This window comes from Argentina silus (assembly GCF_951799395.1).
Source record: "Argentina silus genome assembly, chromosome: 1".
Taxonomy (NCBI): Eukaryota; Metazoa; Chordata; class Actinopteri; order Argentiniformes; family Argentinidae; genus Argentina; species Argentina silus.
This window is the reverse complement of record NC_139655.1, coordinates 20589536-20602276: the sequence shown is the minus strand read 5'-3', so window position 1 is coordinate 20602276 and position 12741 is coordinate 20589536. Positions and strand designations below refer to the sequence as shown.

The 12741-nt window shown below is 43.3% G+C and overlaps 1 protein-coding gene across 3 annotated transcripts in view; it reads left to right on the top strand.

Moving 5' to 3' along the window:
- Positions 1–12741, top strand: part of arap2 (ArfGAP with RhoGAP domain, ankyrin repeat and PH domain 2) — a 76197-nt gene that overhangs the window by 26583 nt on the left and 36873 nt on the right. For all 3 annotated transcript variants that reach the window (XM_083678837.1, XM_083678836.1, XM_083678835.1), the window contains exons 10-13: positions 3960–4066; positions 7701–7900; positions 10742–10827; positions 11183–11365. In XM_083678837.1, coding sequence (XP_083534963.1) covers positions 3960–4066; positions 7701–7900; positions 10742–10827; positions 11183–11365 — 576 coding nt within the window. The remainder of the gene's footprint in view (positions 1–3959; positions 4067–7700; positions 7901–10741; positions 10828–11182; positions 11366–12741) is intronic.

Here is a 12741-nt window from a genome sequence, read left to right as displayed (position 1 = left end):
TGCTGAGAGGGATGAGGGTCATTAGTTTGGCGACAGGCTGGCCTGCTGCTGCTGAGCATCCCTCCTCACACATACAAATATCATACCTCATATTGTACAACTGTTCTTATTTGCAACTCTGAGAGCAGTTGATCAAACATTATATTCATTTACACAGATACCATATAGTACAGTGCATCTAGATGCACAAGTATTTGAAGGGTAACTTAATGTAATGTGTTGCAAAGAAGTTATTTTATGGTAAAGAAACAATAACAAGCTCCTAAAACTAGTTTCTAAAGGAGAAGCTGTTGTGTAGGTACACTATACTGCCACTGGTTGTTTTGTTTACATTCCATATTGGGCTGTGATACACTACAACACTGTATTACAGATGAGAGTATAACAGTATACTTGAGTATCTCATGCTTTCATAGCTTGTCCTCATTTCATATTACTCTGCTCAATTAGGACCTGAGTTATGACAGTGGTGGTACTTGTTTCTGTATCATTCCCTTCCTCTCTTCCCTTTCAGTGTTTCTTTTGTGTTCTGAAGCTGGAAACATCTTGATAACTTAAAGGCTTGACTTCCATGTGTAAATAATGCCCCTCCTTCTTTCTCCCCATGTCTAACAACTGTCCAATTACCCAGCATTCTCTGAGAAGCTTTGAAAAACTTTCTCCCTCTCTCTCTGTTCTCCGCAAGGTGGGGCATCCATTCCCCAAAAGCGACTGTTCAACAAATGGTGTCAGTTAATTTTCTCCTCTTTGTTTGCCATAATTAGAGTAAATTGTGTTGGTGTTGATGAACTGTTCTGCTTAGCGAGGAGACAGACACTGTTGATAACAGGCAAGGATGACTTTGTTTTATGTTGTGTGCCACAGTGCGGTTTTCAACACACTGTTATGATGTATTGGGTGAGGGCCTTTTTCTTCTCCCCCTCTCTGTTCTTTTATCTCTCTCTGTCTCTCTTTCTCTCTCTCTTGTGCTCTCTCACTCTCTCTCTCTCTCTCCCCGCTCTCAATCTGGAGCTTGCGGCCATGGAAAGCGTCTCCTCAGCCGTTCTCAGTGCAGGAGAGGCGAAGGGGGTCGGGTAAATATGATACTGAGTTATGCTGTGTGAAGCCAGTGCTTTTCTCAAGTGTGTCCCAAACCACACAGAGATAAAAAGCCAAGCCAGCCTGGATTAGTTTAGCCTCCCATATGTAGCTGTGCTCCTCACAGGACGAAGCACAAACAAATCCAGGAGAAAAAAGCTAAAGCAGGCGCTAAGAGTTCACATTGTTATTTTCATGTTTTATTGGGAGAAAGGAACTATTCTTTTATAATTACCTCCTCTCACACCTTATTCTTTAATTATCAGTGTGTCTTGCTACAAAGGCCCATAGTCAACAGGCCCAAAAGAAACAGGGCGACCAGCTTTTAGTGGGCGGGTAATGGGAGGGTTCTCTTTCAGTCGACTTGGTTCAACCCCTCACGATGGGAATACTCCTACGTCCCTAAACACTGAAAACTTATTCAATCACACCTGCAAGGCTGAGCACACTTTCAGCGCACTTAGCCCCGCCTGGTGCCGAGGAGATATAAGCGCTCCCTAACGCACCCTTATCCATTCTGAAACACTTTCTCTTGCTATTCGTACAAGCCCGTGACAATTCCTCTGGTACCTAGCTACTTTAACTAAACTGTCTCCACTGAAAAAGTCGTTTAGCAACCTACTTTTCCAGGGATGTTGAGTAGTTTCCTCGTAGGAATCCTTGCTAAGTTCGATCACACCAGTGAATTCCATGTTGGAAGTTCTACAGCACTAGCTACTATCACTTAGCCCAGTGTGATGTCAGACCGAGCCTCGTACGTCAGGGAAATCCCAGTCAGCCAAACCTCTTCTAAATCCAGTGGAGGGGCGGGCTTGGAGGACTCAGCGAGCAAGGACAGTGCTAAATCGCACTGCACCTCAAACAATGTTTTCTCAGATGAGGAAATGGAGGATGGTCAAGACCATGACCTCCTCCCTCCTAACCAGCCTAAGTTAGCCACCTGGAAAAGGTGGTGAAGGTGTCCCTGTATAAGGAGGCGATTGACTATCTCTTGGCTTCCTGGACACAGCTGTTCATTGAGAAGGTCTATAGAACAGGTCTCTCCTACCTGGAGGGCTATGGGGAGGCCTCAGTCGAATGGCCACACATGCCACCCTGGCCAACTACCTCGACAAAAAGAGCGCTTCTTCCTCCTCTGGCACCACAGAGCATGTGGGCATGGCCTTGGATAAGAAGATTTACCAGTCTACCAGGGTACGGGCGCATGCCAAAGCATAAATCCCTGGTGCATGTGCAGCGGAGAAAAGAGTTCAAGTAAAAAAAAAAAAGTAGGTAACCCTGTCCTGTGGGACACCATGGGATCTGATGGTGGTTCTCGAGGCGCTGACCAGCGGCCACTTCAAATCTTTCCTAAGGTCATTTCGATGACGTACAGCAGTCAAGCCACTGTGCTTTTCCTGTTCCATCCTCCCCCCTTCTCCTTTCCTGAGCAGAAGCCTCTGAAAACTCTCTGCCCTGTGTGCGACAGCGCATATACATGGACAGAACGTCATAGTTTTGAGGATGTGATCAGCTGTTTGCCTGCTTCGCTAACCTCGTACAGGGGTGTGTCTTATCTAAGCAGTGCCTCTCTCACTGGATAGTCAAGGCTATCACAGAGGCCCACAGTTGTTGGGGGCTGCAGTCTCCGGTGAGCATCAGGGCACACTCCACCAGAGGTATGGCTACATCCTGGGCCCTGTTTAAATGTGTGTCTGTCTCAGAGATCTGCTCTGTAGCCAGTTGGGCGTCTCCCCACACCTTTGTGAGGTTCAACTGCCTGGATGTCACGGTTCCATCCGTTCCATCCTGGGCGTTGGCATGAGTGAGGAGGTGTCCAGAAGGCTTTCCTGTCTGACTTGTTGTCGGACCAAGTTTCCATACTAAGGGTTTAAACCGAGTCGACTGAAAAATAACTTAAGGTTACAATCTGTAACCCAGGTTCTCTGAAGGAGACCCTTCACCAGATTGCCGCGCTTACACGGCTTATGAAAGTGTGTGGTTTGCAGAATGGATAAGGGCGTGCTAGGGAGAGCTTTTATCTCCTCAGCACCAGGCGGGGCTAGGTGCCTGAAAGCATGCTCAAGCCTTGCAGGCATAATTGAATAGGTTTTCAGATCGCAACCTTAAGTTTCTGCCCTGTACTGTGTTCTTTATTTCTTTATTAAACCAAATAAGGTGAGGTGACATTGCATATCCATCCCCATTAGCAACGTTCTGTTATACCTGGAAAGGGGGCGGGGATGATAGGTACATGGGGTCCCTTGTGGCTGTAGGCCCATTTCCTTCCCAAATATAGCTTATCCCTCAGGGATATATTTGCATCAGAAATTTTCTTAATTTTGTTTTGAAACAGGTAAAGTTTGTGTAAAGTAATTGTCTAATTCATTGTCTGAGCAGCCGAATGAGACAGACAATGTTCTCAACTGATGATACTTTGATAATGATGTGATCAGATGATAAATGTGATTGACTTAAACTTAACAAAAATATGTTAAACTGCAGAAAGATTCCAGATCCTTTTTTCATCACTTTAAATAGTTACCCTTTTTTTGTATCAGTGAATAACCACTTGTGAACATCTGATCATATCCCTTCCAATAATGCACTATGAGTCTTCATGGTATTTCAGCCATGAGCAGTCATCTAATCACCTCTCTCTTGCTCTAGTTTCCCTTTCTCTCCTGTTCTCACATTCTCACATATCTTTATTTAAATCTTCCTCCTCTCACTCTACTTTCTATCTTGTTTTTACTTTGTGACTGTTTCTCCACATTCATAGTATTTCTATCTCGTTTTCTCTCACCTCTCCTCATTTCCCTTACTCTTTCTGTCATACCTTCTATATTTGAATATCAATGTAAGGCCATTGTCCTGTTTTTTCCATCTTCTGTGTTTCAAAGGACTTCAAGGCTGGGCTTGCAATTGCTGTGGTTGACCTGACCGCTGCTACTATCAAAGATGCAGAGAGGAGGAGCTTTGAAATCAACACCCCTTTCAAGAACTTTTGGTGAGTCAGTTTGTATGTGTGTCTGTGTCTGTGTGTGTGTGTGTGTGTGTGTGTGTGTACGTGCGTGCGTGTGTCTCACTCACCTCCCACTCCTCTCTTTGCTGTAAAGGAAGATTCACATTAGTATCACCTCTCTCCGCTTTTAAAAGGCGAGAGATCACACTCTAAAGCAATGCCATCTCTGTTTGATCACAGCACTTCTTACTTTCATGCAGCTCTCACAGTCAATGCCCTCAGAACAAAAATCACATGTTGTTTACAAACATTTATTTTCCTTTGCTGCCTAAATGCTCAATATTAACTACAGGACAAGCATATCCCAGTACTGAGGCAAACCCAGTTCTTTGAGCACTATGATTAAAATATGATACAGTACATGTCAATATTTGTGTAATCTTTTATGTAGGCATACGTAGGATGTCAATGTTCTATTTAAGATAGTTCTAAGCCAAATCCCCCCCAAATTATGATTTTATTTCCACCACCTCTATTTTAGTAAATGTCCTTCAAACATAAGCCTCTTACCATGTTACTCTGTTTTAATCCTAATAATCATTATCTCCCCAAACATCCAACTTTCACACTCAAGGTCATGGTTTTCATTTTGTTCCATTCTTGATATTAATGCTGCCTTGGAATGTAATGATGCAATGATACATTTAGAGGTAAAGGAGACAGTGAAGTTGCATGCTCTGTAGAATAATTAGAATACATTATTTATGTCTGCACTGCATGCATCAATTGTTTCTGAGTTTTACATAGTCTAAATAGAAAAATGTTTTGATGTCTTAGTTATAACCAGTAATTTGGGTCAGAGTTTTTTCTGGTTAGGCAACGTGGTTTAGAACAACCCTAAAGCTTTATGTATCACTACTGCTGCAGTTTAGAAATGAAGCAGTGTGCTGCATTTGCAGTTTGCTGGTTTTGCAGTGTACTGCTTTGGCAGTGTGGAACATTCATTCAGGACATTCATTCCAGCTTGTGCAAACCTACATCACCCCTCACCATGTAGTGTGGAATGACAGACCAGAAACAAAGCTTCATCGTGTCCTTGGAATACCAGTGTGATAAAAGGAAATTCTTAAATAAACCCAGTTTGTTTTTAGATATACAACTATTAACTGAGACCTGAGCAAAATGCTAATAAGAGGTTGCTAAATGTTAGAGAAGAGATAACCGCTCAATAGAGAAGAGGAACCGCTTTTGATGCCTTTTGACTGTTTTTAGCTGTGTTGTTTTTTACCCTCATCACATCCACCCTCACGGTGTGTGTCCCACTGTGCCTCTCCTCACACACATACACATATCTAACACTCATTACTGTATGACCTCCTTGGCATGTGTGGAGCGCAAGAGCAGGGGTCCTGAAAGACAATCGCTAATTATTGATTTTCCTTTTTTTAACAAATCCACTGGGAGGGTTGTACACGGCTGCCGCTGCGATACCACCTTGCCCCCCCTGCCCTCTCATGGGCTGCCGTCATGAAGGATGAGGCGTTTTGGGCAACCCCGGGCCTACAGTATAGTGCTGTAATTGATGAGCCATATGCTTGTTTGTATTTTAAAGCCTATTTTAAACCAGTTTGTTATGTCTGTTTTTTCTTTGTTTTCATATGTAAAAATGTGTGGTTTCTCCACATGCGTATTTGTCCAATCGATCTGTTTGTCTCTAACTTCTTAATGACCGTGTTGTATGTCAGTTCTTTAACGTGGTGGATATAATTAAGATTTTTTGGCTAAAAAGAGGAATCAGAATAAGTTGGGGCTTCCTGGAAAGTCTGATTAACCTTTAAGAACGTACCTGCTTTTCCATAAAAGCGTACCGTCACACGGGTGTGTTTAGAATGTAGCTACCTGAGTATTCCAATCGCAGCGCAACAATGACCCTGTGTGGGCTAGCACTATGGCTCGATTGCTAACACAAGCTAACATTGTTCTCCTTCCGTCAATAATCACTCGCTACATCCTCCGTATCATTCATGCACAATAACTGCGCAGACACCTCCAACTTGTCCCATTATAATTGCAACTTTATTTGCGCAATATTAGCGCATCCACAGTTTGAAATGCTAGCTCTGCATATCCCCAGTCGGCTGCTCTAACAATGACTATAGAATGCTACTATAGAACACTCGTGAAACGGCCTAAAAAAACCCACCCAGTTGAATACAATGGTAAAAAAAAAAAAAAAAACACGTTCTTAAAGGTTAAGTGGTCGTTGAGGGGTTTTATGGATCAAATCGATTGTAACCCTGAAGCATTTCCTACCTAGCGCTGCAGGGATTAAAGCAAACTCATTTATTCACTTAAAGCTAAGACTCATTTTGTGTCTTTACGACATGTACTTGGCTTGTGGTGTCCTTTTCTTCACTATGGTTGATAGAATAGCAGTTTGAAACATTTGAATAGCAAACATCAAAGTGAGATATTTAAACATTTAGTTTATAGTCCCCTAATTATCAGCAAAGAACTGAAGAGACTGAAGTTAGAACAATGTTTTATTGTGATGCTGTGGTCAGATGGCATATTGTCTTTAACATTGGGAGAGTTGTACAGTATGTCTTTTGACATGCCCTTCCATCTGTGGTCACTAGTAACTCATCCTCTGTAGTCCTGAAAGCTGTGTAGCTCATATAATTAAAATCATCATTCTAATTCTGTGGTGTAGCTCAGGCGGACTGTTCAGTTCAGCCTGCCTCTTTCTCTGTGGTGATGGACGATATAGTTCAATTCAACCTGCCTCTTCTTCTGTGGTCCTGGAGGCCATAGGTCAGCTCCTGATCTGAACAGTCATCCCTTTGGACAGGCCCTCAGCAGAAACAAATGTGGAAAACGTCTGAACTCAATCAACCTATCGATTCCAATGGGTAATTCAGATGATGCTGTGTGGAGCATCCTCTGCTATAAGCTATACCTTCACAATCCTCGACGGTCACCCGAGGTAGAGAAAGAGAGAGGTTACCATGGAGACCACAGTCTTACTTCGTCTCAGCCTTTTCCTGCTCTGCCTCTCTTTTCAACAGCAGTGAGAGGTCCAATACAGCTACACCGGCAACCGCAATGTGTGCATCTTTTTGAGTGCTTGTGAGAAAGAAATAGACATGTCGAACTTGCTTGGGGTGCATTTGCTAGGCGGGAGTTGTCTCGCTGGGAGACTAATGAGTGAGACATGGCTGGATTAAGTGACAGGGTTGCAGCGGTCTCGGCTGATTCCTAGACACTTAAGGCCCTGATAGGTGCCCAATTTGGGAGCTCTCACACTCAGGAGAGTGGCAGGTGGAATGAGGATGTGTGTGAGGATAGGAGAGAGTGGGAGCGTGTTAAAAAAGTGTAAGGAATGTTAAAGGAGCAAAGTGCCTGATAACAAGTTGTGTATGTGTGTGTGTGTGTGTGTGTGTGTGTGTGGGTGTGTGTGTGTGGGTGTGTGGGTGTGGGTGTGTGTTTTATTCCACTTACACTTCCAATATTCCCCATCTGACATGACTCAGTCTGCTGTCTCTCTCTTGTTACCACCCCCCCCCCCCCCCACACACACACACACATTGAAGCAAATCCGCCAAATTGTATGTACTGTTTAATTGGTCTCTTAAATCAAATCAATAACTGGGTGTAAAAGGAAAATCTATTGTTGCAGCTTCACAGCTGAATCGGAACGGGAGAAAGAGGAGTGGATTGAAGCAGTCCAGGAATCGATAGCCGAAACACTCTCCGATTATGAAGTGGCTGAGAAGATCTGGTTCAATGAGTCCAACAGGAGCTGTGCCGATTGCCGTGCACCGCAGCCCGAATGGGCATCCATCAATCTGGGGGTTGTCATTTGTAAGAAGTGTGCAGGTAATGAAGACCAAACTCTCATAGACACTATCACTCTCCATTTTTTTTTTCTTTTCCTCCACACACACACACACACACACACACACACACACACACACACACACACACACACACACACACACACACACACACACACACACACACATCCCTCCTCCCTCCCTTCCTCTTTCCTTCCCTCACCCTTCACTTTAGCTGATTGATAGACTCTGTTGAACATGAAAATAGAGTTTGACTCCTTTTCACAAATGGAAAAGGGGGTGTGGGTTGATGGTGAAACCAACCATTGCAGAGAGAGAGACTCAGACTGTGACCCACAGGCATTATTATAATACGATTGCAGGTGTTAAGCCAGCTAGGGGAATATGTGCTGCAGCCTCAAAGTTTACTCAGAATCCCTTTGGTGTGCCAGATGGATTAGATTACATGAAAACAGAGATTAGGTCATTGGGTGTAACCGCTGAGCTCCTGCCTTACACACTATATATGATTAGAGAGTGACAAATGCATCTTCACTCCACTGATGCAGGCAAATATCAGATTGCATGGTGGTCATCCATTATGATATAAGACCCCAGGTGCCTTAAGCCAGGGCAGAAAGGCAAATCATACTATCTGTTAAGTGTGTAACATCGGGACACACACCTCCCTCTACACTGACACATACACACATACGTGTGCGCACCAGAGGCAAGCACACATACACACACAGTACTCAAATGCATTCACAGGCCACACGCAATCAAGCACATGCTCACACTCACACTCACACACACACACACACACACACACACACACACACACACACACACACACACACACACACACACACGGCTCAATATCTGTGTCTTATTCCTCTGAGTGGCCTTAGATTACTTTCAAAGTCATATGCTTTAATTTTCACTCGTCACCTCTCCTTTAAAGCTCATGTAATTGGTATTTCTACAATTTCCGCAGCAGCTTTTCAAATGCCCGTAAATGATTTCATTTACAGGGGTGTTTAATATTACATTTTGTCGACACAGTGGAGAGAGAGCGGTGCAGTAAGCCGTCCTCGGACCGCTCTCCTTAAATTACACTGCCTGGTTTAGAATATCAATGGCAGCAAAGGCTTTTAATTAGAGCTCTGGTGTCACAGACAATAAAGATGAGTGCAGAAAGACAGGAAGGGGAAAGTCTAATGAGAAGACTAATGATAAAATGATCCCAGATTGTCTTTCTTCTCCTAATGCGAGGGAGAATGAAAGGGAGATAGACGCTTGATGCGATGTGTGAATTTTAATTGTCTACGTGTCGCCTGACTCTGATGTTTCAGGCATTTATGGTTTAGTAGTTTTGTCTTTGTCGTCTTTAACTGGGTGTTTTGTCCAGAAATAACAGACTGTTCACCTCCCTCTCACCTCACTCTCTATGTCACTCCTTGACCATTGAAAGTGTCTGGTATTGTATTACCCACTCAATACCATCTGAATTATCCAAGTTATATCCAACAAATATCCAACTACATTAAGACTGTACAACTCCTCCTCCGGCTGGCTCGATCGGGGTGATCAGAGTCAGGCTGGGGGATGTTAAATCATGCTGGACTGTTCTTACTGTATATAATGTTTCAGATATCTATTTTATTTTATTAGTCTATTGTGACTTTATTTTGTTGTTGTTATTTGTGATGTGAGCTGCTGTAACGCCTTAATTTCCCCTTAGGGATCAATAAAGTACCTATCTATCTATCTATCTATCTATCTATCTATCTATCTATCTATCTATCTATCTATCTATCTATGTTTCTATCTATCTATCTATCTATCTATCTATCTATCTATCTATCTAACTAATGAAACAGTATGTAGAACTATGCTAGTATTATCAGACCACTGGGCTGAATGACATATATTCAAGTCAAGCCGTATATCTCTACACATGTAATTGCAATAAACCCTTTAAATCAAACACAGCTCACTCAGACAGTCGCAGGCAGTCGTTACCATGGCAACATCCAAAATGTGCGGTTCTTTCTTTTCTTCTCCCTAAGTTGGATGGAGGGAAGAGAGTGTGCTGCTGAAATGCCACAGAAGTGAGGAGGTTTGTGAGGTGTTTTGAGTCTTGTCACCAAAGTTGCACAGGAAGTTTTAATGGGGCTGTAACTAACTGGGCAGGTTTAAAGGGCTGATGAAATTGGAGTCTTCTTGTTGTTCTTGTTTGTTGTTTTGGGAGGAGTGCTTCAGTTCACGTAAAGGAGCTATGCCAACCAAACACAGAGTAGCATTGAATCTGTTATAATGAGATATTACATACATTTCTTCATATACTGTATGTGAAAGCAGCTTGGATTATTGCAATTGAGGCCCCTTTCTTGGCAAGTGTACCAGTGTCATAACCCCATTGACACTTCCCCCGACCCATACCTACTAACTTCTATTTCCGTTTGCTGATAGATAGTTGACAGTAATACAATCACAGAGACAACGAAGCCAACTATATTATCATTAATTACACCAGAGAGTCTGTTATCCATATTCATACCAGTCGTCTCCCCAGCATGTTTTATTCATCCATCTCCCACTATAAACAACCCACACCCTCAAGTCCACCCAAATAAACAGGCCGACCAACAAACACAATTAATTACTCATGAATCATTAGCAATTAATGCCCTCTTTCTCTACTTTCATTTCCAACTAGGCATGTTGAATGCTGCAAATAAGGCGTCTGATGGAGGCTATTAGAGCCAGACAGCGCTCCTGGCTACGCTCTACCACAGTCTATCTACTATCTGTCTGTTTACTGTGACACTCATGGAGGAGAGGGGTGGGGTGGGTGTTTCTGTTGTGTTTCTACCCCCAGGTCAGCACCGCTTTCTGGGCCCCAGCCTATCCAAAGTTAGGAGCCTGAAGTTAGACAGCAGTATCTGGAGCAACGAGCTGGTGGAGGTATGATATGGATGTTTTATCCACATCACAGGGAATGGGGGCATTTTGTCATGTATGTGGAGATGTGGGGTTTAAATGTGTGGGTGTGTACAGCATTATGTTTATCTAATGTATTTTGCCCTTGTGTATTATTGAGTATGGCCTTGCAATAACCGTATGCATAATATACACATTCTAGGTCGAGGAAGGTAATTTCAGCTGTAATGATAACATGTTTTGCTCTATAAACATAACATAATTTAAACATTGTACAGTACACTATGACTGACTTAGGCTGTTTTAGAGTGTCCAGTTGCTGTTTCAGTTCCCCGTCTTACTCTGTGACCTCTCACCTCTGTGACATCTGACTCCTCAGCTGTTCCTGGAGGTGGGTAACAAGAACAGCAACAGCTTCTGGGCTGCCAATCTGCCCCTGGAGGAGAAGCTGTACATGGGGGCATCGCCCGAGCAGCGGGCTACCTTCCACCGGAGGAAGTACAGAGAGAGGAAGTACCGGAGGGTCCTGGAGGGCCTCCAAGACCAGGTGCAGCTCAACCAGGTAGACTGCTCTAACACATCAATGTCTCACATCAAAGTCCATCAGGCAGGAAGAAGAATATCAACAGATACAGTATAAAAGTGTGAAAACACTGTTGACCTCTAGTGTAATGTACATCAAATTATCAAAAATACTATTTGTATGTTCATGTATCTGTCTTCTTTACAGTCCAAACTAAAGTGCAACTTGCATAGCCACATCTTTTTCTTGCATGCGATGAGCTGATTCAGGTAGAGGTCCTCTCTACTGTTTGTTGTTAATGTTACTGCTGTAGTTAAAACGTGACTTGGCCCGCAGTTGGAAGTGTGTCTCAAAACCCCAGCACTGAGCTACTGAAAGTTTCCACCTTCGTCAGCATTCACGCAGATCAGCTCTTGTATTGTTTTGTGAAGAGTAAGAGGGGAGTGAAGGAGAGGTAGAGAGAGGGAGAGAATGAGAGATACTCGCAAAGTGGAAAAGTGGATTAGGATCCACAACAGAAATGCTTGGGTCGGTTCTCTAGAGGCTTTTCTCTGTGTGCATGTGCGTGTGTGTGTTAGTGCGTACCATGCTGGTAAAAGAGTGTTAGAAGGGGGTTGTAGGTGAGAATATGTGAGAGATAGAAAGAGGGCTGTACAAAGAGAGAAAGAGACTGAAAAGAAGAGGTGGGTGGAGGTGTTGGCTCTCTGTCCCTGTCTCACAGCCTCCCATTATAAGACACAGCTTTGATCGGAATCAGTGTGTCAGAGAACAATCATGCACAGCATGAGTGTGTGTGTGTGTGTGTGTGAGTGTGTATGGGGGTGGGTGTTTGTTTTGTTTTTACAGAATGGCATGAGTTGTTGTGCTATACTCTTTGTGTATATTCTTACGTTATTGTCTGGATATCCCCAACCCCTCTCTCTGTCTTCTCACATTTTCTCACTCCCCCCTCACCCCTCTCTCTCTCATTCTCTCTTACTCTCTCTCCCCTTTTCTCACTGTCTTTATTTTTATTTTTCATATTCTCATGTTTCCCATTAAAAGCTCATATGACCTCCACAAGGTCTCAATAGGCCTTGTGACCTAGAGATGAGGGTATCAAAGGACCCGCTTAGACCGCTCAGCCCCACATACACACACACACACACACACACACACACACACACACACACACACACACACACACACACACACACACACGAACCCTCCAGTGGTTGCAGTAATTGCACTCGCTGAAGGTCATTTACAGAAGAGTGCTCTGTAGGGTGTAGAGTGAGATGTTTTTTTTTTGTATTTTTTTTGTGTTGTACGGTACATATACAGTATGCAATCATGTTTGCATATTTTGTTTCTGTATGTATATCTGTGTGTGTGGGCCAACAGTATGTGTATAGAATGACTGTGTGTGTGTCAGT